Source organism: Ranitomeya variabilis, chromosome 8 (genome assembly GCF_051348905.1).
Source record: "Ranitomeya variabilis isolate aRanVar5 chromosome 8, aRanVar5.hap1, whole genome shotgun sequence".
Lineage (NCBI taxonomy): Eukaryota > Metazoa > Chordata > Amphibia > Anura > Dendrobatidae > Ranitomeya > Ranitomeya variabilis.
Genome location: NC_135239.1, coordinates 180,750,407 through 180,777,055, shown reverse-complemented (window position 1 = coordinate 180,777,055; position 26,649 = coordinate 180,750,407). Strand labels below are relative to the sequence as shown.

The 26,649-nt window shown below is 42.5% G+C and overlaps 1 protein-coding gene across 1 annotated transcript in view; it reads left to right on the top strand.

The window, feature by feature from the left end:
* Window positions 1-26,649, top strand: part of SLC6A1 (solute carrier family 6 member 1) — a 269,163-nt gene that overhangs the window by 108,049 nt on the left and 134,465 nt on the right. Inside the window, exon 2 of the mRNA XM_077277620.1 lies at window positions 5,382-5,792. Coding sequence (XP_077133735.1) covers window positions 5,555-5,792 — 238 coding nt within the window. The 5' untranslated portion in view covers window positions 5,382-5,554. The remainder of the gene's footprint in view (window positions 1-5,381; window positions 5,793-26,649) is intronic.

Sequence of the window (26,649 nt, the reverse complement as noted above, 5' to 3'; positions counted from 1 at the left end):
ATTTTTTTTAAGCAAATCGATTTAGACAATTTATTTGATTGATCTGTAGCAAAGAGAAAAGATTTACACACCTTACTAGGCAATTTTTTACAGATTGTCCAAAAAAAGAGGCACTGGCTTGTGGAGTTGTCTAAATATAAACCATTTTTATTATTTTCATGTGTCAGTTTATCGGCACAAATGAATGGCCAAATGTAAGACAATTAGGAGCTAGTTTACCTGTTTAACTTCATGCATTATGCCTCAAATCCAGCATACAGCCAGTAACATTACTTATATGTCAATGTATGTATTCTTTCTTAAGAACATGTAAAAAGCAAGCATTTGTCTGGTGTTTTGCTAAAAGTAGAGTAATTGCAGACTTGTGAATCCTTACAGTGCGTACACTGCACGCTGTCAGGATTCTCGAGGGTCAACGGCGAGACCTTGTGTCACATGCCGACTAGACTTGCTTGACCTCGCTCAATACAAGTCAATTGAATGAGGTCTAGTCAGAATGTGACATATCACATACTTGCAGTCACCTCTTGCTGAAGACATTGGAGAATCCTGACAGCATGTGGTGTTCGTTCTGTAAGTATTCAGAAGTCCGTAGTCACATGACGTGACAGCAGACTTTCAGGAATAGCCCAACAACCCTTTGACATGGTATCCATGTAGTGGCAATAATTTTGACTTTGAATTATTCTAGGCATCGGTGAAACCCTGTGTCACTCATTTACAGCTAGAGATCTTTCGTGCTAGAGAATATTTATCTTTACAAATAACTTGTCAGCACCATTTTGTAATGTGAAGTAAAGTCATGGCTGTAATGGTCTGTAATATAGATTAAACTGATACCTTTGGTGAAAAAATCCACTTTGTTCTTTTTTAATCACCACTTGAAGTTTTCTGCTAATTAGATTTTGGTTCACAGGGGTTGGATTGTGCACTGGGGCTTCTCTACACTGTCTGTGATTCCCCGACCCTCTCCTGCCTTTGGTCTTTAAATGACAGGTCACTGCTGAGATGTCAGACATAGGAGGCAGGTCATTCACAGAGCAGAGGCAGGCGGAGGAGCTGGGGCATCACAGACAGGGAGGAGAAGATCCATTGCACAGTCCAACCCCTGTACACCGAAATCTAATTAGCAAAAAACTTCAAATGGTGATTGAAGAAGAACAGCAAAGCCGATTTTTTCATCAAAGGTATCAATGTAATCTGTATTACAGCCCCATTACAGCCATGTCTTTAATTTACATTACTAAACTGTGCTGACAGGTTCTCTGGCAAATCTTGCATCCATAAGGTACAACTTTATATATACCTATATTAAAGCAATAAGAAATGTGAGGCTCTATCTTAAAAAAAATCTGTAAAACTACTAAATCTGTCATCAATAGAATGTTCCTGAGTTTATTCTTGTCATATTATAATACTAAGTACCTATGAATTATTACAAAATCAGACTGATAGAAAATGAAATCTTGTAAAAAGTTATAGCCACATAGATTATATAACAAGATTGATAAATATTTTGGAATCATTTTGCATATCATTGTAAAAATATATTTAAATATGTTTGTCTTATATAGTTTACTGTGTCCTCCGAAAGTGTCATTTGGTCTCACGCTCAGGGTTCTTAGCTATTCGTAACTTTACGACAACTTGCAAGATTGGGGAACCCAAAAATGCTTTGATAACTTTTTTAGAGTGATTATTGAAATAGTTTCTTTAGAATTTCTTATTCTTGACTTTGGTTTTGGTTTGTTAATGACTTTTCTTGTGTCCATTCATCTTATGTTACAGTTGATGTTATTCTTCTCATTTACTTTAAAACATTCAAAGTGAACCTCCAGCCTAAACTTAAAAATTGACTATAAAAGCAAATGTGTAGTCAACACATGTGGCACTCTCCTCATAGCTGATTCTTCTACTGTTTGTGCCTTGTGGGCCACTGTTTGAATTTTTACAAAATGGATGCAAAAGTTTCAGACTTTTCTTTGTATAGCATTTTTAGGAAGTCCGGGATATCATATTGATGAACCAGCAAGACGTGTGATAAAATAGACTAGTCAATTAAAAGGAACGAGAGCGACATTTATCAGATTTCTTAAAAACGTTTTGCATAAAATAATCCAAGACTGTGATTGACGGATGCAAAATAAAAATAAAATTTAAAAATGAGAAAACTTTAATTGTTCACATTGGCCACTAGTGCCTTGTGATAGTCTAACTTCCATTTGTTTCAGGAAACAACACATGTACATAGCCACAATGGTCAGATCCCTATCAAATCTTTTGTATTGAAGTGTCCAATTAAAAAAATAAAAAAGAAAGCAGGGGAAGCTGTGACTGTGTTATCAGCTGTGTATAGTGGCGTTTCCTGTCATTTTAATCCTGCCTCTGCTGATGAGGAAACTGCAAACGCTTCCTGAAAGGACAGGAAGTTTAAAATGCCTCAGGTCGCTAGTGTGAAAATTGCAAAATTACTAATTTTGTATTTTTAATGAAGATCTTCATATTAAAAGAAAACCTGGCTAAATTTTGTTTAATACATGATATATAAAAGACTATTTTAAACAATGAGTAATTTTCTGATGACAGTTTTCCTTAAATTTTATTGTCCAGCTTTCACATCATGTTTAAGCAGTGAGAATACTGTAGCCAGGGTGATATAACATTTTAATTTTGTCATTGATGTTATTATACATACTGTACTTAACCCCTTCACCCCCTTGGGTTTTTATTCTTCTATCAATATGGCCATGTGAGGGCTTGCTTTTTGCAGGACGAGTTGTACTTTTGAACAACACCATTGGTTTTGCCATATAGTGTACTGTAAAATGGGCAAAAAAATTCAAATAGCGGTGAAATTGCAAAACAAAAAGTGAAATTCCACAATTGTTTTTTGTTTTGCTATTTTACCATGTTCACTAAATTCTAAAACTGACCTGCCTTTATAATTCCCCAGTTCATTATGAGTTCATAGTTATCAAACATGTACAGGTTCTTTTTCACTTTACTTAAGAGGTGAAAAAAACCCAAAGCTTTTTAAAAAAAAATCTCCTTTTTCCGAGACCCGTAGTGTCTCCATTTTTTGTGTTCTGGGGCTGGGTCAGGGCTTATTTTTTTACACGCCAATCTGACATTTTTATTGATACCATTTTGTTGTATATACAATCTCTTTATTTCCCATTATTGCATTTTAGTGCAATGTTGCAGCAAACAAAAACCTAATAATGGCGTTTTTAATTTTTTTCTCACTACGCTGTTTACCGATTGGATTAATTATTTTTATATATTGATATATACGGCAATTCTGAACACTGCAAAATAAAATATCTGTAACTTTTTTCTTTATTTCATTTTGAATGGGGCAAATGGGAGTGATTTGAACTTTTGTATTTTTTTTATTTATGTAATATTTTTAAAAACTTTATTTTACTTTTTACTTGCTCCAATAGTCTCTATGGGAGACTAGAAGCTGCGATCTTCCTTGTGATACACAGAGCAGGGTTTCAGCCCTGCTCAATGTAGCTAAAATGCACACTTGCTGTGAGCGCCGACCTCTTAGCGGTGCTCATAGCTATCCAGCAATGACAACCACAGGGGTCTGCTGCATCAGCAACCCATGTTCATGTGACAAGGACCCTGATGGGTGGGATAAGTGACATGCATCCAAGGCGAACATATTAAATGCCTCTGTCAGAGATTGACAGCAGCATTTAACATGTTAACAGCTGTGGGTGGATCACGATTCCACCTGTGGCTGTTAGGCGCACGTGTCAGCTGTTCAAATCAGCTGACATGTTCCAGAAAAGTTGCAGACTCACCGTCGGTTCCTGCGGCAAACAGGAGGAACCCACCTTAGTCATAACTCTATGTCTAAATTGGGAAAGGGGTTAAAATCTGCTATTTACACTATTTCATTTATTATAACTCAAGTAATGCAATTATCTCCTACAGTAAATTTACTCTAGAGGAAATTTTTTTATAGCGTAGCAACTCATAAATAATCTTGCCAAGAAATTCTACATGTTGAAAAATGGTACTCAGATTTTTTTATTCCCATATATACTTATGGCTATTTAGTGTATGAAGAATTTATAGGACCACTTCAGGCAAAATTGATACACTATGTTTTACCTAATGGCAGTGGCTTAGGTAGTTGTGCAAGACAACAGAGATTAAAGAACACCAAACAGAGAATCTATGGCTAATGCACTGATCCACTAAACCATGCACTAGGTTTAACATAGTGTATCAGTTCTAAAAAAATTTTAACGGCCTTCTGCTCAATCTCGAGCCATGGAGACTTGATATATGAATGATCTGAAGGAAGATCAAACTTGTGCAAGCCTGGATAAGTCCACCAGGTTCTTCTCCACCATTATCTTGGTAGTATCAAACTGTCAGGTTGCTAGGCTTCTTTTTCGCCTTGTTCCTTTTATTCTTCCTACCATGGTGTCCTTCTCCAGATATTGCTCTCTTTATATGATGTGTCCAAAGTAGGCAAGTCCTAGCTTGGTGATCCTTGCTTTGAGTAACATGTCTGGTTTGATTTCTTCCAAAATCGATTCATTTGTTCTTCTTCCCACCCATGTTATTGATAATATTCATCTCCAGCACCACATTTCTTCTGTCCTGTTTCTTTATTAGGGTTACTTTAAAAATAGAAATAAGCAATTATATTATGGTGGAATTGAATGCTAGTTGAATAGTACAAAAATCATCTTTCGATAAATGCTTCAACGTTGGCCTCCATTTTTTGAACCCCTTAGAGGTCCATCAAAAAATGTAACAAAAAATAACTTAAACCCACCTCTACAGCCCCTTTGTTAGTTTCCGTCACACATACGGTTCTTGTCATATCTTCTAATGACCACCTCGAGTACAGAAATCCCTGTGCCTCTCATGCTAGGTCTGGACTTCCCACTCTTATGTGCCCCAAGATGGTTCTGAACATGCATACGCAACGTCAGGGCACTCATCGTGACCTCCTGACATCCTGACCTTTGGTGAATTAGAAGGGGTGAGCGATAAGGTGATTATAAGCACTTTATTTTTTACAGCTTACATTTATTATGTTCTGGGGTCTGGAGAGACCATGTAGCATAATAAAAGACATTAAATTCGAAAGTAACTTCTCTGAGATTCAAATTTATGAAGAAAATCTGCGTGAACAGGCGAATTCTCGAATTCTAATTTTTCCTCTACTCATATCTATTAAACAACATTATTCCTCCTAAAATATGTAACTCCTTCTTTTCCTGGCATGCTGTTTGCAATAAACATAGCCCTGGTGACATAGTATTTTTTATCATAAATGTGTACAAATGATATAAATCTTTTATTGTTATGATGTATATAAACATTTTCATGTTTTGGTTTTTTTTCAGCTGAACTTCTAATCTTCTAATCTGTCGTGGATTTGCAACTATAAACAGAGGATTTTTAAATCATCTTTGTAACCCTAGTGAAGTAAAAGGGAGCCGCGAAACTGCTGTCCACGTGGACTGGTGCTGAAATTTCTCGTCTGGGTACCAGGCACTGCCATTCCAAGCCAAGAGACATGGCAACAAATGGAACTAAGGTTACAGATGGACAAATTTCTACCGAGCTCAGCGAAGCACCGATCACAAATGATAAGCCCAAGACCTTGGTTGTAAAAGTGCAGAAGAAAAAAGCAGAAGATCTTGAGAGAGATACATGGAAGGGAAGATTTGATTTCCTTATGTCCTGTGTGGGATATGCAATTGGCTTAGGGAATGTATGGAGATTTCCATATCTGTGTGGAAAGAACGGAGGAGGTAAGACACTCTTAAATGTATTTATTATCCTCAGTAGTATTAGTATTTTGTTAATTGTGGAAGTAAATAATATTCCATTTATCTATTGGACTTTTACCTCTATTCTTTTCCAGAAAAGAAAGGGCCGTTCAGTAATGTAGGCTGGTCGGAGGGGGATGCAGCTGCAGTATAGAGCATACAGTAAATAACAGGAACTTTAAGAGGGGGATGCAGTTGTAGTCCAAAGACATATAGTAAATAGTAGGCTGGTAGGAGGGGGATGCAGCTACTGTATAGAGCCATACAGTAAATAGAAGGTTGGTAGGAACTTTAAGAGGGGGATGCAGCTGCAGTTTTGAGCCATACACTAAATAATAGGCCCTTTAAAAGGGGGTGCATCAGCCATCTAGAGCCATACAGTAAATAGTAGCCTGGTAGGAGGGGGATACAGCTGCAGTCTAAAGCCATACAGTAAATAAACTGATAGGAGGGGGATGCAGCTGCGTATAGAGCCATACAGTAAATAGAAGGTCGGTAGGACCTTTAAGAGGGGGATGCAGCTGCAGTTTAGAGCCATACACTAAAGAATAGGCCCTTTAGAAGTGGGTGCATCTGCCATCTAGAGCCATACAGTAAATAGTAGCCTGGTAGGAGGGGAATACAGCTGCAGTCTAAAGCCATACAGTAAATAAGCTGATAGGAGGGGGATGCAGCTGTGTATAGAGCCATACAGTAAATAGAAGGTTGGTAGGACCTTTAAGAGGGGGATGCAGCTGCAGTCTAGAGCCATACACTAAATAATAGCCCCTTTAGAAGGGGTGCATCTGCCATCTAGAACTATACAGTAAATAGTAGCCTGGTAGGAGGGAGAAGCGGTTGCAGTCTAAAGCCATACAGTAAATAAACTGATAGGAGGGGGATGCAGCTGCAGTCTAGAGCCATACAGCAAATAGGCTGGTGGGAAGGAGATGCAGCTAAAGTCTAGAGCCATGTAGTAAATAGTAGGCTGGTAGGAGGTGGATGCAGACACAGTGCAAAGCCATAAGTAAATATGAAAAAAGAAAATAATCTCACCATAATGAAGTATTGCATGCCTGTTAGATCCCACAGAGTGCCATATCCAAAAAGCTGCTGACCCACAGAGAAGTCCACGAAATGTAGGAAAGAGGAAGGCACCTCTGTTTAAAATTCTTCAAAGTTTATTTTCAAAAGATAAAAAACTCCACATGTTTAGCACATAAAACTCTGACACGTTTCTGGCACTAGTGTGCTCTTAGTCATGCCTTCCTCTTTCCTCCCTTCCATAGCGTAAAGTGTAGGCTGGTAGGAGGGGGATGCAGCTGTAGTATAAAGCCAAACAGTAAATAAAGAAAGCTATAATGAACCTATGATAATTTGGTCGTATAAAGATCAAGCAGTATTTTTACCATAATATTAATGAAAAACAAATATTTTTTAATTGTAAGTACTAATCACGTAAATATTCTAAAAAGGTGCCTCAAACCAAAAAGGGGGTACACAGCTCAGTGAATGGGCATCCTAATGTATATATAATTAAACAATACTTATAGGCAATCAATAAATCTATAGACGCTGTAGTCCATTAGTACAGGTAAGAAATTTCAGCCTGTAGGTGCCACAGATCAAATGAATGAAAAACAGGAAGGGTACTAAATAACTAATGAATCATTTGCCAGAATTACATAAATAGAGTTATCATTGATTGAGTAAAGGATTGGCTGTAACCAATTTGATTAATATAAATTCCTTTGAAAAATGTCAAATAATAAAGTATATATGTACAGTAAATAGTAGAGTGGTAGGAGGGGGATGCAGCTGCAGTCTAGAGCAATACAGTACATAGTAGAGTGGTAGGAGGGGGATGCAGCTGCAGTCTAGAGCCATACAGTACATAGTAGAGTGGTAGGAGGGGGTTGCAGCTGCAGTCTAGAGCCATACAGTTAATAGTAGAGTGGTAGGAAGGGGGTGCAGCTGCAGTCTAGAGCCATACAGTAAATAGTAGGTCGGTATGAGGGGGATGCAGTTGTAGTCTTTCTGCTCCATTTGGGTATAATACCCAATAATATAAGATAACAAGCAATGATAAGAGAGGGAATCTGTAGGAGAAGACAAGTCTTGCATATTTAGCAACACTAAAAAAGAAAAATAAATTTTCAGAAACAAACATACCAATATTGCATACAGCAACGACATGTGAATGAGTACCTAAAATATATCCTGATATGTCCCAAATGTATATGATAGAAGTATCGTTCTGCATTAAAATTTAGCTATAGATCCTACACAAAATGTGCTTTTGGAACCAACATAGAAAAGTAAGAAAATATTTAAACTTTATTATCCAGTTGAAGACCAAGCTAATAACCCTTGACCAGGCACATTTTCAGTTTTGTTCATACATGTGGTTGAAAACATTTTCTCATTTGGATATTCAAGTAGTGCTATCTTATTAACTTAAAATTAAAGGGCCAACAATTCATAGAACTAACCAATGTTCAGATTGAAATAAAGAGGGTGAATTATGCCTGTGGTTAGGCTGTCAAACATGTTCATGTGGGCTAGCCCCATGTGCGTTTCGCAACTCATCTTCTTCTAATGGTATGTGAGCACTTTCCTTGTTTGTCAAGTGATCAGATGACTGTTTAGACTGTGATATTACAGAAAACCTCTGGAAAGATGCAACAATGTGGAAGAAGGAAAGCAGTCTTGTTTTCCTAACCATGAAAAATCCCTTTAGGATCTTAATATCTTTTTTGTGGAAACACTGTCTTTAATGAACTGAATTGCTCTACATTTCTATATGTTTATAAATGGTAAAAAAACATCAGTTTCTGGGTAAAAATACCAAAGTTCTGCATGACCGTAAAGTCCTTTATTATTAATAACAGTTTTCCTAATACAAGTGCTTCTCCCAAAATTAGAATAGCATCAAAAAGTTAATTTATTTCAGTTCTTCAATACAAAAAGTGAAACTCATATATTAGATAGAGTCATTACAGAGTGATCTATTTCAAGTGTTTAATTCTGCTAATGTTGATGATTATGGCTTACAGCCAATGAAAACCCAAAAGTCATTATCTCAGTAAATTGGAATATTTTATAACACCAGCTTGAAAAATGGATTTTAAAACCCTAAATGTTGGCCTACTGAAATGTTTGTTCAATAAATACCCTCAATACTTGGTCAGGGTTCCTTTTGCATCAATTACTGCATCAGTGCGGCGTGGCATGGAGGCGATCAGCCTGTGGCACTGCTGAGGTGTTATGGAAGCCCAGGTTGCTTTGATAGCAGCTTTCAGCTTGTTTGCATTGTTGAGTCTGGTTTCTCTATGGGGTTAAGGTCAGGCGAGTTTGCTGCCAATCAAGCACAGTGATACTGTTGTTTGTACACCAGGTATTGGTACTTTTGGCAGTGTGGACAGGTGCCAAGTCCTGCTGGAGAATAAAACTTCCATCTCCAAAAAAACTTGTCGGCAGAGGGAAGCATAAAGTGCCCTAAAATTTCCTGGTAGACGGCTGAGCTGACTTTGGTCTTGATAAAACACAGTGGACCTACACCAGCAGATGACATGGCTCCCCAAACCATCACTGATTGTGGAAACTTCACACTAGACCTCCAGCACCTTGGATTGTGGCCTCTTCACTCTTCCTCCAGACTCTGGGACCTTGATTTCCAAATGAAATGCAAAATTTACTTTAATCTGAAAACAACACCTTGGACCACTGACAACAGTCCAGTTCTTTTTTCTCCTTGGCCCAGGTAAGACGCTTCTGGCATTGTCTATTGGTCATGAGTGTCCTGACACAAGGAATGTGACACTTGTAGTCCATGTCCTGGATACGTCTGTGTGTGGTGGCTCTGGAAGCAATAACTCCAGCAGCAGTCCACTCCTTGTGAATCTCCCCCAAATTTTTGAATGACCTTTTCTTAACCAGCCTTTCAAGTCTGTGGGTATTCCTGTTGCTTGTGCACCTTTTTATTCCACACTTTTTCCTTCCACTCAACTTTCTATTAATATGCTTGGATACAGCACTCTATGAACAACCAGCTTCTTTAGCAGTGACCTTTTGTTGCTTACCCTCCTTGTAGAGTGTGTGAATGACTGCCTTCTGGACATCTGTCAGGTCAGCAGACTTCCCCATGATTGTGGAGCATTCTGAAACAGAGTAAAGGTACCTTTTCAACTGCTTAGGAAGCCTTTGCAGGTGTCTTTTGTTCATTATTTTAATTTACTGAGATAATGACTGTTTTGTTTTCATTGGCTGCAAGCCATAATCATCAACATTAACAGAAATAAACACTTGAAATAGATCATTCTGTTTATAATAACTCTATATAATATATGAGTTTCACTTTTTCTATTGAAGAACAGAAACAAATTAACTTTTTGATGATATTCTAATTTTGTGAGAAGCATTAGCATATTTATTAATCTACCGTATTTCATTTGTTAGCATTAATAAAGAGCAAGACTTCCTCTTGGACCAAGTGATATGCAGTACATAAAACTATACTGCAATAAAAAGAATAACTTTTCTTGGACTTTGCCATGAATGTTGTGCCACATACAGCAATCAGTATTTCTTACCAATAATTGCATCAATTTAATCCAATTGAATTATGTTTTTTGCTGTTATTCATTCATCATACAGGAGATGGTAGCAAATAATAATAATGGCCATGCTAACGCTTCCTGTCTGTCTAAAATAAAATTCATGATGTGCTCATAGTTTGATGGGATGTAATTATTGTACTAATTCACTATAATTATTAGCTTTATACAAGCATCCTAATGACCAGAAACTGAACATACCCATATTGCAAATCAAGGACTTTAATTCCAAAGGATAACTAAAATTGTAGATCTTTAAAAAATTTCTTCTCCAATGTTGATTGACCAAATGATATAGAAAGCAATCAATGCGAAGCTTAAGACTATATTCACATGTTGCAATTTTGCAGCATTTTTTAACGCAAATTTTAAAGGGAACATCTCACCCCCAAAATCGAAGGTGAGCTAAGCCCACCAGCATCAGGGGCTTATCTACAGCATTCTGTAATGCTGTAGATAAGCCCACAATGTATCCTGAAAGATGAGAAAAAGAGGTTAGATTATACTCACCTGGGCTGGCTGTCCGATCTGATGGGCGTTGCAGTCCGGGGCCTCCCATCTTCATAGGATGACGTCCTCTTCTTGCCTTCACGCTGTGGCTCCGGCGCAGGCGTACTTTATCTCCCTGTTGAGGGCAGAGCAAAGTACTGCAGTGCGCAGGCGCCGGGCCTCTCTGACCTTTCCCGGCACCTGAGCACTGCAGTATTTTGCTCTGCCCTCAACAGGGAGATAAAGTACACCTGCGCCGGAGCGGCAGCGTCAAGACAAGAAGAGGTCGTCATCCTAAGAAGATGAGAGGCCACAGACCAGACCGCGACGCCCATAGGATCGGACCGCCCCTGGGTGAGTATAATCTAACCTCTTTTTCTCCTCTTTCAGGTAACATCGGGGGCTTATCTACAGCATTACAGAATGCTGTAGATAAGCCCCTGATGCCGGTGGGCTTAACTCACCTTCGATTTTGGGGGTGACTGGTTCCCTTTAAGCTGCGTTTTACAGTACCAGCAAAGTCTATGAGATTTCAGAAATCTCATACACTTATTTTTATTTTACCTGACTGATTTGGAAAATTGGAGCAGGTCACTTCTTTGAGCGTTTTTTCACCCATAAGATTATGGGTTAAGTGGCTACGTGCAAAAATGCAGCAAGAAACGCAGGTATCAGGTTTTGGTGCAATTTTGGTGCAAAAACCTAAGAAAGTTAAATCATGATTTTTTGGGGGGCCACTTTTTCAACTGCATGATGTATTCCAATAATAAGCAGGAGGCGTCATACAGAGGGGCAAAAAAGAATGCATCCTCAGAGAAGCTTAGGAATGACTTTCTCTATGAGAGACTTGTAATGACAAACACTTCTCACTGCTGGCAGGAACTGGGATTGCAAACAGGGGAGGGGAATAGAGCAGAGCTGACAGCACTGTGAGAGGAGAGCTGCAGATTCAGAGGTGTTTGTAATGGAACACAGCTTTGACATAGTCTCCACTCCCCCGGTAATAAAAATACATGTAAGTAGTGAAATCCATCCACAGACAGCTGTTTCGGGGTATCACAGCTGTCTGTGGATGGATACCATGTTTTGGCATAGGTGGTTTTCCTTTATTGGATGCTGCCCTTCCCGTGGTTGTTCCTTCCCAGTGAAAGACCTGGCTATTCATTGCTTGCGTTGAGAAACACGTGATGGTGTCTCCGCGGCTTTTCTACATGCATTTGCAATTTCCCTTAAGGGATGGGGGCAGTGTTCTGGATCACTGCGTTGAGAAACACGTGATGGTGTGTCCGCGGTGTTGGATGTTTTGATCTCCCCGAGGTCATTCATCCTCATGTTTATAGTCTTTTCACTAGGCACTGCTCCTAATAGCCAGTTTCCTACTCCACACTGATGAGGGGCAAATACCCCGAAACAGCTGTCTGTGGATGGATACCATGTTTTGGCATAGGTGGTTTTCCTTTATTGGATGCTGCCCTTCCCGTGGTTGTTCCTTCCCGGTTAAAGACCTGGCTATTCATTGCTTGCGTTGAGAAACACGTGATGGTGTCTCCGCGGCTTTTCTACATGTATTTACACCATTAAATGTCTAACTCAATAAGCTTCTCTGGGGGCATGTTATTTTTTTCCCCCTGCATGACGCCCCCTGCTTATGATTGGTAAAGGGGAAAAGTCAACACCCACCCATAGAAGAACCTCTACTATGCCCATTTGATATTAGTGAAAATTAGAATCTAAACTTTACTAGCTTGTATATTGCTAATAGAAAGGAAAAAAAAATTCAGTTCTGCAGTAACTATACAATGATTTGGCCAATTTAACATGCTGAAATTGGTGAAAGGTCCTCTTTAAAGCTGTAACTCACAGAAGTACTAACCTATATGTGCCATTTTATTGCTTGGGCTAAAGTGGAGCATTGATCAGTGGGAATTATATTGGTACTATGAAGTTAGAGTAGACTAGTGACACGAGACGCCAGTCTGAGGTGACATCGCATCCAGTACTAATTGATGGAAACACCGCTATCATGCCACTGCCACCACTAAGAACACATGGTATAAAAGGACCATACAACCAACTACTACACACAGAAAAAACCCCAAGGAAGAAGCTAACGCGAAATGCGCGTTGGGGCTCCGTGCTGTACCCACAGCAGGAAATTCTTGAATGCTGCCAGAGCACAGTAGTTTTGTCAAAACTATTGTGGCTGCTGCAGGACACCCCCTAGTCATTTGCATTATAGAATTTTTTGTTCTGGTAACATCCAAGAGCTTTTGAGCACTGCCAATTCTGACAACAGTTGATCGGTGGGGGTTGTCTGGTGTCACAACCTCAGTTGTCATGATTCTCAATGGCGAGAGAACATAGCCCAGCATACATGAGAACCAGCTCTTGGAAGATGGAAACCACACCGACCATGAACTAAACCTGCCGCACAACTAGAAATGGCCGGGTAGCATGCCCACGTTTTTTTATCCCTAGATGCCCAGCGCCAGCCGGAGAACTACCTAATCCTAGCAGAGGAAAAGACAGTCCTGGCTCACCTCTAGAGAAACTTTCCCAAAAGGCAGACAGAGGCCCCCACATATATTGGCGGTGATTTTAGATGAAATGACAAACGTAGTATGAAAATAGGTTTAGCAAAATCGAGGTCCGCTTACTAGATAGCATGAAGACAGAAAGGGCACTTTCATGGTCAGCAGAAAACCCTATCAAAACACCATCCAGAAATTACTTTAAGACTCCAGCATTAACTCATAACACCAGAGTGGCAATTTCCGCTCACAAGAGCTTTCCAGACACAGCAACGAAACAGCAGCTGTGAACAGGAACAAAATGCAAAAACACACAAGGACAAAAGTCCAACTTAGCTGGGAGTTGTCTAGTAGCAGGAACATGCACAGAAAGGCTACCGATTACATTGTTGCCTGGCATGAAACCGACAGAGGAGCAAGGCTACATAGCGACTCCCACATCCTGATAGGAGCAGGTGAACAGAGGGGATGATGCACACAAGTTAAATTCCACAAGTGGCCACCGGGGGAGCCCAGAATCCAATTTCACAACAGTACCCCCCCCTCAAGGAGGGGGCACCGAACCCTCACCAGAACCACCAGGGCGATCAGGATGAGCCCTATGAAAGGCACGGACAAGATCGGAGGCATGAACATCAGAGGCAGTGACCCAAGAATTATCCTCCTGACCGTATCCCTTCCATTTGACCAGATACTGGAGTTTCCGTCTGGAAACACGAGAGTCCAAGATCTTTTCCACAACGTACTCCAACTCACCCTCAACCAACACCGGAGCAGGAGGCTCAACGGAAGGCACAGCTGGTACCTCATACCTGCGCAACAATGACCGATGAAAAACATTATGAATCGAAAAGGATGCAGGGAGGTCCAAACGGAAGGACACAGGGTTAAGAATCTCCAATATCTTGTACGGGCCGATGAACCGAGGCTTAAACTTAGGAGAAGAAACCCTCATAGGGACAAAACGAGAAGACAACCACACCAAGTCCCCAACACAAAGCCGAGGACCAACACGACGACGGCGGTTGGCAAAAAGCTGAGTCTTCTCCTGGGACAACTTCAAATTGTCCACCACCTGCCCCCAAATCTGATGCAACCTCTCCACCACAGCATCCACTCCAGGACAATCCGAAGATTCCACTTGACCGGAGGAAAATCGAGGATGAAACCCCGAATTACAGAAAAACGGGGACACCAAGGTGGCAGAGCTGGCCCGATTATTGAGGGCGAACTCCGCCAAAGGCAAAAAAGCAACCCAATCATCCTGATCCGCAGACACAAAACACCTCAAATATGTCTCCAAGGTCTGATTAGTCCGCTCGGTCTGGCCATTAGTCTGAGGATGGAAAGCAGACGAAAAAGACAAATCTATGCCCATCCTAGCACAGAATGCCCGCCAAAATCTAGACACGAATTGGGTCCCTCTGTCAGAAACGATATTCTCCGGAATACCATGCAAACGAACAACATTTTGAAAAAACAGAGGAACCAACTCGGAAGAAGAAGGCAACTTAGGCAAGGGAACCAGATGGACCATCTTAGAGAAACGGTCACACACCACCCAGATGACAGACATCTTCTGAGAAACAGGCAGATCTGAAATAAAATCCATCGAGATGTGCGTCCAAGGCCTCTTCGGGATAGGCAAGGGTAACAACAATCCACTAGCCCGAGAACAACAAGGCTTGGCCCGAGCACAAACGTCACAAGACTGCACAAAGCCTTGCACATCTCGTGACAGGGAAGGCCACCAGAAGGACCTTGCCACCAAATCCCTGGTACCAAAGATTCCAGGATGACCTGCCAACGCAGAAGAATGAACCTCAGAGATGACTCTACTGGTCCAATCATCAGGAACAAACAGTCTACCAGGTGGGCAACGATCAGGTCTATCCGCCTGAAACTCCTGCAAGGCCCGCCGCAGGTCTGGAGAAACGGCAGACAATATCACTCCATCTTTAAGGATACCTGTGGGCTCAGAATTACCAGGGGAGTCAGGCTCAAAACTCCTAGAAAGGGCATCCGCCTTAACATTCTTAGAACCCGGTAGGTAAGACACCACAAAATTAAACCGAGAGAAAAACAACGACCAGCGCGCTTGTCTAGGATTCAGGCGCCTGGCAGACTCAAGGTAAATTAAATTTTTGTGGTCAGTCAATACCACCACCTGATGTCTGGCCCCCTCAAGCCAGTGACGCCACTCCTCAAAAGCCCACTTCATGGCCAAAAGCTCCCGATTCCCAATATCATAATTCCGCTCGGCGGGCGAAAATTTACGGGGAAAAAAAAGCACAAGGTCTCATCACGGAGCAGTCGGAACTTCTCTGCGACAACACCGCCCCAGCTCCGATTTCAGAAGCGTCGACCTCAACCTGAAAAGGAAGAGCAACATCAGGCTGACGCAACACTGGGGCGGAAGAAAAGCGGCGCTTGAGCTCCCGAAAGGCCTCCACAGCATCAGGGGACCAATCAGCAACATCAGCACCCTTCTTAGTCAAATCAGTCAATGGTTTTACAACATCAGAAAAACCAGCAATAAATCGACGATAAAAGTTAGCAAAGCCCAAAAATTTCTGAAGACTCTTAAGAGAAGAGGGTTGCGTCCAATCACCAATAGCCTGAACCTTGACAGGATCCATCTCGATGGAAGAGGGGGAAAAAATGTATCCCAAGAAGGAAATCTTCTGAACCCCAAAAACACACTTAGAACCCTTCACACACAAGGAATTAGACCGCAAAACCTGAAAAACCCTCCTGACCTGCTGGACATGAGAGTCCCAGTCATCCGAAAAAATCAGAATATCATCCAGATACACAATCATAAATTTATCCAAATAATCGCGGAAAATGTCATGCATAAAGGACTGGAAGACTGAAGGGGCATTTGAAAGACCAAAAGGCATCACCAAATACTCAAAATGGCCCTCGGGCGTATTAAATGCGGTTTTCCACTCATCCCCCTGCTTGATTCGCACCAAATTATACGCCCCACGGAGATCAATCTTAGAGAACCACTTGGCCCCCTTTATACGAGCAAACAAATCAGTAAGCAGTGGTAACGGATATTGATATTTAACCGTGATTTTATTCAAAAGTCGATAATCAATACACGGCCTCAAAGAGCCGTCTTTCTTAGACACAAAGAAAAAACCGGCTCCTAAGGGAGATGACGAAGGACGAATATGTCCCTTTTCCAAGGACTCCTTTATATATTCTCGCATAGCAGCGTGTTCAGGCACAGACAGATTAAATAAACGACCCTTAGGGTATTTACTACCCGGGATCAAGTCTATGGCACAATCGCACTCCCGGTGCGGAGGCAGTGAACCAACCTTGGTGTTATGACCCCAATGGCGAGGGTCTCAGAGGAACGTGGAAGTCTGCAGAATACAAAAATCCAGCTCATAGGGCAGTGGTAACTGGGTTGACCATATATCTACTCCTAACGCCAACACTAGAAGTAGCCGGGAATCATTCCTACGTTGATTCTAGATGACACGCGCCAGCCGGAGAATCTAGCTACCCCTAGTAGAGGAAAACAAAAGACCTTTCTTGCCTCCAGAGAAGGGGACCCCAAAGCTGGATAGAAGCCCCCCACAAATAATGACGGTGAGGTAAGAGGAAATGACAAACACAGAAATGAACCAGGTTTAGCACAGAGAGGCCCGCTTACTGATAGCAGAATAAAGAAAGGTAACTTATATGGTCAACAAAAACCCTATCAAAATCCACACTGGAAATTCAAGAACCCCCGAACCGTCTAACGGTCCGGGGGGAGAACACCAGCCCCCCTAGAGCTTCCAGCAAAGGTCAGGATATAGATTTGGAACAAGCTGGACAAAAATACAAAACCAAAACAAATAGCAAAAAGCAAAAGGCAGACTTAGCTGATATAACTGGAACCAGGATCAGTAGACAAGAGCACAGCAGACTAGCTCTGATAACTACGTTGCCAGGCATAGAACTGAAGGTCCAGGGAGCTTATATAGCAACACCCCTAACTAACGACCCAGGTGCGGATAAAAGGAATGACAGAAAAACCAGAGTCAAAAAACTAGTAACCACTAGAGGGAGCAAAAAGCAAATTCACAACAGTACCCCCCCCTTAGTGAGGGGTCACCGAACCCTCACCACGACCACCAGGGCGATCAGGATGAGCGGCATGAAAGGCACGAACTAAATCGGCCGCATGAACATCAGAGGCGACCACCCAGGAATTATCCTCCTGACCATAGCCCTTCCACTTGACCAGGTACTGAAGTCTCCGCCTGGAGAGGCGAGAATCCAAGATCTTCTCCACCACGTACTCCAACTCGCCCTCAACCAACACCGGAGCAGGAGGCTCAGCAGAAGGAACTACAGGCACAATGTACCGCCGCAACAAGGACCTATGAAATACATTGTGAATAGCAAACGACACAGGAAGATCCAGACGAAAAGATACAGGATTAAGGATTTCCAATATCTTGTAAGGCCCAATAAAACGAGGTTTAAATTTGGGAGAGGAGACCTTCATAGGAACAAAGCGGGAAGAAAGCCATACCAAATCCCCAACGCGTAGTCGGGGACCCACACCGCGGCGGCGGTTGGCAAAGCGCTGAGCCTTCTCCTGTGACAACTTCAAGTTGTCCACCACATGATTCCAGATCTGCTGCAACCTATCCACCACAGAATCCACCCCAGGACAGTCAGAAGGCTCCACATGACCCGAAGAAAAGCGAGGATGGAAACCAGAGTTGCAGAAAAAAGGCGAAACCAAGGTGGCGGAACTAGCCCAATTATTAAGGGCAAACTCAGCCAACGGCAAGAATGTCACCCAATCGTCCTGATCAGCAGAGACAAAACACCTCAAATAAGCCTCCAAAGTCGATTGGTTCGCTCCGTCTGTCCATTAGTCTGAGGATGGAAAGCAGACGAAAACGACAAATCAATGCCCATCCTACTACAAAAGGATCGCCAGAACCTGGAAACGAACTGGGATCCTCTGTCTGACACAATATTCTCAGGGATGCCGTGCAAACGAACCACGTTCTGGAAAAACACAGGAACCAGATCGGAAGAGGAAGGCAGCTTAGGCAAAGGAACCAAATGGACCATCTTGGAGAAGCGATCACAAATCACCCAGATAACGGACATGCCCTGAGATAGCGGAAGATCAGAAATGAAATCCATGGAGATATGTGTCCAAGGTCTCTTCGGGACAGGCAAGGGCAAGAGCAAACCGCTGGCACGAGAACAGCAAGGCTTAGCTCGAGCACAAGTCCCACAGGACTGCACAAATGACCGCACATCCCTTGACAAGGAAGGCCACCAAAAGGACCTGGCCACCAGATCTCTGGTGCCAAAAATTCCCGGGTGACCTGCCAACACCGAGGAATGAACCTCGGAAATGACTCTGCTGGTCCACTTATCCGGGACAAACAGTCTGTCAGGTGGACAAGACTCAGGCCTATCAGCCTGAAATCTCTGCAACACACGTCGCAGATCCGGAGAAATAGCTGACAAGATAACTCCATCTTTAAGAATACCAACAGGATCAGCGACTCCAGGAGCATCAGGCACAAAGCTCCTAGAAAGAGCATCGGCCTTCACATTCTTTGAACCTGGTAAATACGAGACAACAAAATCAAAGCGGGAGAAAAACAATGACCAGCGGGCCTGTCTCGGATTAAGGCGTTTAGCAGACTCGAGATACATCAGATTTTTGTGATCAGTCAAGACCACCACACGATGCTTAGCACCCTCGAGCCAATGACGCCACTCCTCAAATGCCCATTTCATGGCCAACAACTCCCGATTGCCCACATCATAATTTCGCTCGGCAGGCGAAAACTTCCTAGAGAAAAAGGCACAAGGTTTCATAACAGAGCAACCAGGGCCTCTCTGCGACAAAACGGCCCCTGCCCCAATCTCCGAAGCATCCACCTCAACCTGAAAGGGAAGTGAGACGTCAGGCTGGCACAAAACAGGCGCCGAAGTAAACCGGCGTTTCAACTCCTGGAAAGCCTCCACGGCAGCAGGAGCCCAGTTAGCTACATCGGAGCCCTTCTTGGTCATATCCGTCAAAGGTTTCACAATGCTAGAAAAATTAGCGATAAAACGACGGTAGAAGTTAGCGAAGCCCAAGAACTTCTGAAGACTCTTAACTGACGAGGGCTGAGTCCAATCAAGAATAGCTCGGACCTTGACTGGGTCCATCTCCACAGCAGAAGGGGAAAAAATGAACCCCAAAAAGGGAACCTTCTGCACACCAAAGAGACACTTTGAGCCCTTGACAAACAAAGAATTTTCACGCAAAATTTTAAAGACCAACCTGACCTGCTCCACATGCGAATCCCAATTATCAGAAAAAACCAAAATATCATCCAGATAAACAATCAAAAATTTATCCAGATACTTCCGGAAAATGTCATGCATAAAGGACTGAAAAACTGAAGGCGCATTGGAGAGCCCAAAAGGCATCACCAAGTACTCAAAATGACCTTCGGGCGTATTGAATGCGGTTTTCCATTCATCACCTTGCTTAATGCGCACAAGGTTGTACGCACCACGAAGGTCTATCTTGGTGAACCACTTGGCACCCTTAATCCGGGCAAACAAGTCAGACAACAGCGGTAAAGGATACTGAAATTTGACAGTGATCTTATTTAAAAGCCGATAATCAATACAAGGTCTCAAAGATCCGTCCTTTTTAGCCACAAAAAAGAATCCCGCACCAAGAGGGGAAGAAGACGGACGAATATGTCCTTTCTCCAGAGACTCCTTGATATATGAACGCATAGCGGTATGTTCAGGTACCGACAGATTAAACAGTCTTCCCTTAGGAAATTTACTGCCTGGGATCAAATCTATAGCACAGTCACAGTCCCTATGAGGAGGCAGTGCACTGGACTCAGACTCACTGAAGACATCCTGATAATCAGACAAATACTCCGGAACTTCCGAAGGCATAGAAGAAGCAATAGACACAGGCAGGGAATCCCCATGAATACCACGACAGCCCCAACTTGAGACTGACATAGCCTTCCAGTCCAGGACTGGATTATGGGTCTGTAACCATGGCAGCCCTAAAACGACCAAATCATGCATTTTATGTAAAACCAGGAAACGTATCACCTCGCGGTGTTCAGGAGTCATGCACATGGTAACCTGTGTCCAATACTGCGGTTTATTTGCTGCCAATGGTGTAGCATCAATACCCCTAAGAGGAATAGGATTTTCTAATGGTTCAAGAGTAAAACCACAGCGCTTAGCAAATGAGAGATCCATGAGACTCAGGGCAGCACCTGAATCTACAAACGCCATGACAGGATAAGATGACAGTGAGCAAATCAAAGTTACAGACAGAATAAATTTAGGTTGCAAATTACCAACGGTGACAGGACTAATAACCTTAGCTATACGTTTAGAGCATGCTGAGATAACATGTGTAGAATCACCACAGTAGTAGCACAAGCCATTCCGGCGTCTATGAATTTTCCGCTCATTTCTAGTCAGGATTCTATCACATTGCATTAAATCAGGTGTCTGTTCAGACAACACCATGAGGGAATTTGCGGTTTTTCTATCACATTGCACCGAATTAGGTGTCTGTTCAGACAACACCATGAGGGAATTTGCGGTTTTGCGCTCCCGCAACCGCCGGTCAATTTGAATAGCCAGTGCCATAGTATCATTCAGACCTGTGGGAATGGGAAAACCCACCATAACATTCTTAATGGCTTCAGAAAGGCCATTTCTAAAATTAGCGGCCAGTGCACACTCGTTCCAATGTGTCAGCACGGACCATTTCCGAAATTTTTGGCAATACACTTCAGCCTCGTCCTGCCCCTGAGACATAGCCAGCAAGGCCTTTTCTGCCTGAATCTCAAGATTGGGTTCCTCATAAAGTAAACCGAGCGCCAGAAAAAACGCATCAAGATCAGCCAATGCCGGATCTCCTGGCGCCAGCGAAAAAGCCCAATCCTGAGGGTCGCCCCGTAAGAACGAAATAACAATTTTTACTTGCTGAGCAGAATCTCCAGATGAACAGGGTCTCAGGGACAGAAACAATTTACAATTATTCACGAAATTCCTAAACTTAAACCTGTCTCCAGAAAACAGTTCAGGAATCGGTATTTTAGGTTCTGACCTAGGATTTCTGATAACATAGTCTTGTATGCCCTGCACACGAGTAGCCAGCTGGTCCACACTTGTAATCAAGGTCTGGACATTCATGTCTGCAGCAAGCATAGCCACTCTGAGGTAAAGGGGAAGAAGAAAAAAAAAAAAAAAACTCAGAATCTTCTTTCTTATAATCCCTCTTCTGCAATGCATTAAACATTTAATACGGGCCTGGCAAACTGTTATGACCCCAATGGCGAGGGTCTCAGAGGAACGTGGAAGTCTGCAGAATACAAAAATCCAGCTCATAGGGCAGTGGTAACTGGGTTGACCATATATCTACTCCTAACGCCAACACTAGAAGTAGCCGGGAATCATTCCTACGTTGATTCTAGATGACACGCGCCAGCCGGAGAATCTAGCTACCCCTAGTAGAGGAAAACAAAAGACCTTTCTTGCCTCCAGAGAAGGGGACCCCAAAGCTGGATAGAAGCCCCCCACAAATAATGACGGTGAGGTAAGAGGAAATGACAAACACAGAAATGAACCAGGTTTAGCACAGAGAGGCCCGCTTACTGATAGCAGAATAAAGAAAGGTAACTTATATGGTCAACAAAAACCCTATCAAAATCCACACTGGAAATTCAAGAACCCCCGAACCGTCTAACGGTCCGGGGGGAGAACACCAGCCCCCCTAGAGCTTCCAGCAAAGGTCAGGATATAGATTTGGAACAAGCTGGACAAAAATACAAAACCAAAACAAATAGCAAAAAGCAAAAGGCAGACTTAGCTGATATAACTGGAACCAGGATCAGTAGACAAGAGCACAGCAGACTAGCTCTGATAACTACGTTGCCAGGCATAGAACTGAAGGTCCAGGGAGCTTATATAGCAACACCCCTAACTAACGACCCAGGTGCGGATAAAAGGAATGACAGAAAAACCAGAGTCAAAAAACTAGTAACCACTAGAGGGAGCAAAAAGCAAATTCACAACACCTTGGGTTCTTCAAAAACGTCACGAAAGTCAGACAAGAATTCAGGAATCTCAGAGGGAATAGATGATGAAATGGAAACCAAAGGTACGTCCCCATGAGTTCCTTTACATCCCCAGCTTAACAAAGACATAGCTCTCCAGTCGAGGACTGGGTTATGAGATTGCAGCCATGGCAATCCCAGCACCAAAACATCATGTAGATTATACAGCACCAGAAAGCGAATAACCTCCTGGTGATCCGGATTAACATGCATAGTCACTTGTGTCCAGTATTGTGGTTTATTACTAGCCAATGGGGTGGAGTCAATCCCTTTCAGAGGTATCGGAGCCTCCAATGGCTCCAAATCATACCCACAGCGTTTGGCAAAGGACCAATCCATAAGACTCAAAGCAGCGCCAGAGTCGACATAGGCGTCCGCGGTAATAGATGACAAAGAACAAATCAGGGTCACAGATAGAATAAACTTAGACTGTAAAGTGCTAATTGAAACAGACTTGTCAGGCTTCTTAGTACGCCTAAAGCATGCTGATATAACATGAGTTGAATCACCACAATAGAAGCACAACCCATTTTTTCGTCTAAAATTCTGCCGCTCGCTTCTGGACAGAATTCTATCACATTGCATATTTTCTGGCGTTTTCTCAGTAGACACCGCCAAATGGTGCACAGGTTTGCGCTCCCGCAGACGCCTATCGATCTGAATAGCCATCGTCATGGACTCATTCAGACTCGCAGGCACAGGGAACCCCACCATAACATCCTTAATGGCATCAGAGAGACCTTCTCTGAAAATCGCCGCCAGGGCGCACTCATTCCACTGAGTAAGCACAGACCATTTGCGGAATTTTTGGCAGTATATTTCAGCTTCATCTTGCCCCTGAGACAAGGACATCAAGGCCTTTTCCGCCTGAAGCTCTAAATGAGGTTCCTCATAAAGCAACCCCAAGGCCAGAAAAAACGCATCCACATTGAGCAACGCAGGATCCCCTGGTGCCAATGCAAAAGCCCAGTCTTGAGGGTCGCCCCGGAGCAAGGAAATTACAATCCTGACCTGCTGTGCAGGGTCTCCGGCAGAGCGAGACTTCAGGGACAAAAACAATTTGCAATTATTTTTAAAATTTTGAAAGTGAGATCTATTCCCCGAGAAGAATTCAGGCAAAGGAATTCTAGGCTCAGACATAGGTGCATGAACAACAAAATCTTGCAAATTTTGTACCTTTGTGGCGAGATTATTCAAACCTGTAGCTACACTCTGAAGATCCATTTGAAACAGGTGAACACAGAGCCATTCAAGGATTAGAAGGAGAGGAAGAGAGGAAGGCTGCAGTATAGGCAGACTAGCAAGTGATTCAATTAAGAGCACACTCAGAACTAGAGGGAAAAAAAAAAAAAAAAAAATTGTAGCAGACTTCTTTTTTCTCTCCTTTCTCAGCCAGTAATTTAACCCTTTTTTGGGCCGGTCAAACTGTCATGATTCTCAATGGCGAGAGAACATAGCCCAGCATACATGAGAACCAGCTCTTGGAAGATGGAAACCACACCGACCATGAACTAAACCTGCCGCACAACTAGAAGTGGCCGGGTAGCATGCCCACGTTTTTTTATCCCTAGATGCCCAGCGCCAGCCGGAGAACTACCTAATCCTAGCAGAGGAAAAGACAGTCCTGGCTCACCTCTAGAGAAACTTTCCCAAAAGGCAGACAGAGGCCCCCACATATATTGGCGGTGATTTTAGATGAAATGACAAACGTAGTATGAAAATAGGTTTAGCAAAATCGAGGTCCGCTTACTAGATAGCATGAAGACAGAAAGGGCACTTTCATGGTCAGCAGAAAACCCTATCAAAACACCATCCAGAAATTACTTTAAGACTCCAGCATTAACTCATAACACCAGAGTGGCAATTTCCGCTCACAAGAGCTTTCCAGACACAGCAACGAAACAGCAGCTGTGAACAGGAACAAAATGCAAAAACACACAAGGACAAAAGTCCAACTTAGCTGGGAGTTGTCTAGTAGCAGGAACATGCACAGAAAGGCTACCGATTACATTGTTGACCGGCATGAAACCGACAGAGGAGCAAGGCTACATAGCGACTCCCACATCCTGATAGGAGCAGGTGAACAGAGGGGATGATGCACACAAGTTAAATTCCACAAGTGGCCACCGGGGGAGCCCAGAATCCAATTTCACAACACTCAGTGATCAAATATTGATGGTCCATAATAATGATAGACCTTTACTAAAAAAATTAGTGGCCAAACCCTTTAAGTCAATGATGTTTGTGGACATTAATTTGTGCACAGCATTGGATTAAGGTTTTGAATTTGACTTGGTCATTGAAAAACCTTGATCCTTTTCTTTTTTAAACATTCAGGTGTAGATTTACTAGAGTTCTGGGTATCATTGTCCTGTTGTATTACCCAGTTTTGGGCAAGTAGCAAAATGTCACCGTATTTTGCCAAAATATTATGTATTATGTCAGAAAAAGAAATAGATATTTAAACTATTACTAATTCAAAGGCTAATATTATTTCTATGCAAGTGTGGATGGAGGAAATATTGGGTTATCAATTCATTATATATGCCGTAAGTTACATCCCACTATAGATTAAAGGATTAAGGTAGGAATACAGGAATATGTTTTTGTACTTTCATTCAATCTCAAGGAGTGTTGAGCATTCCGATACCGCAAGTATCGGGTATTGGCCGATATTTGCTGTATCGGAATTCCGATACCGAGTTCCGATATTTTTGTGATATCGGAAATCAGAATCGGAAGTTCCCAGTGTATGGTTCCCAGGGTCTGGAGGAGAGGAGACTCTCCTTCAGGCCCTGGGATCCATATTCATGTAAAAAATAAAGAATTAAAATAAAAAATATGGATATACTCACCCCTCCGGCGGCCCCTGGACCTTACCGATGTAACCGGCAGCCTCTCCGTTCCTAAGAATGAGGAGTTTAGGACCTGCGATTACGTCGCGGCTTGTGATTGGTTGCGTGAGCAGTCACATGAGCGGTCACACGACCAATCACAAGCCGCAACGTCATCGAAGGTCCTAAACTCCTCATTCTTAGGAACGGAGGCTGCCGGTTACATCGGTAAGGTCCAGGGGCCGCCGGAGGGGTGAGTATATCCATATTTTTTATTTTAATTCTTTATTTTTTACATGAATATGGATCCCAGGGCCTGAAGGAGAGTTTCCTCTCCTTCAGACCCTAGGAACCATCCAGGATAGCTTCCGATACTTGTGTCCCATTGACTTGTATTGGTATCGGGTATCGGTATCGGCGATATCCGATATTTTTTGGATATCGGCCGATCCCATCCGATACCAATACCTTTGAGTATTGGAAGGTATCGCTCAACACTAATCTCAAGCTAAATAACACCTATAAGTAGTAAAGTAGATTACTATAAGCACTGAGAAGCTCCATGTCTCCATGGTGGATTACTTTACACCATGCTCTATTATACATGTCATTGGTGACATTCTTAATAAATTACAAAGGTATGCAAAATTTGGGTTTATGAAAATTGTTTCCAATCCAATAACTGATTCTTATGTTTTCTTATGCTCTGATTTAAAAAAAACACTTCAATTTTTAACCATCGTGTATGGATTTTGTACAAAACACAAGCAAGATGAACAAGTAAAATCACAATTATGGCCAAAAATATACACAATATTATATAAAAAATTATTGAAGATTCAGCTTTATTGGAAATTAATTATTGTTAGTGTTGAGCGATACCGTCCGATACTTGAAAGTATCGGTATCGGAAAGTATCGGCCGATACCGGCAAAGTATCGGATCTAATCCGATACCGATACCCGATACCAATACAAGTCAATGGGGCTCAAGTATCGGACGGTATTCCTGATGGTTCCCAGGGTCTGAAGGAGAGGAAACTCTCCTTCAGGCCCTGGGATCCATATTAATGTGTAAAATAAAGAATTAAAATAAAAAATATTGCTATACTCACCTCTCCGACGCAGCCTGGACCTCACCGAGGGAACCGGCAGCGTTCTTTGCTTAAAATGCGCGCTTTTACTTCCTTCCGTGACATCACGGCTTGTGATTGGTCGCGTGCCGCCCATGTGGCCGCGACGCGACCAATC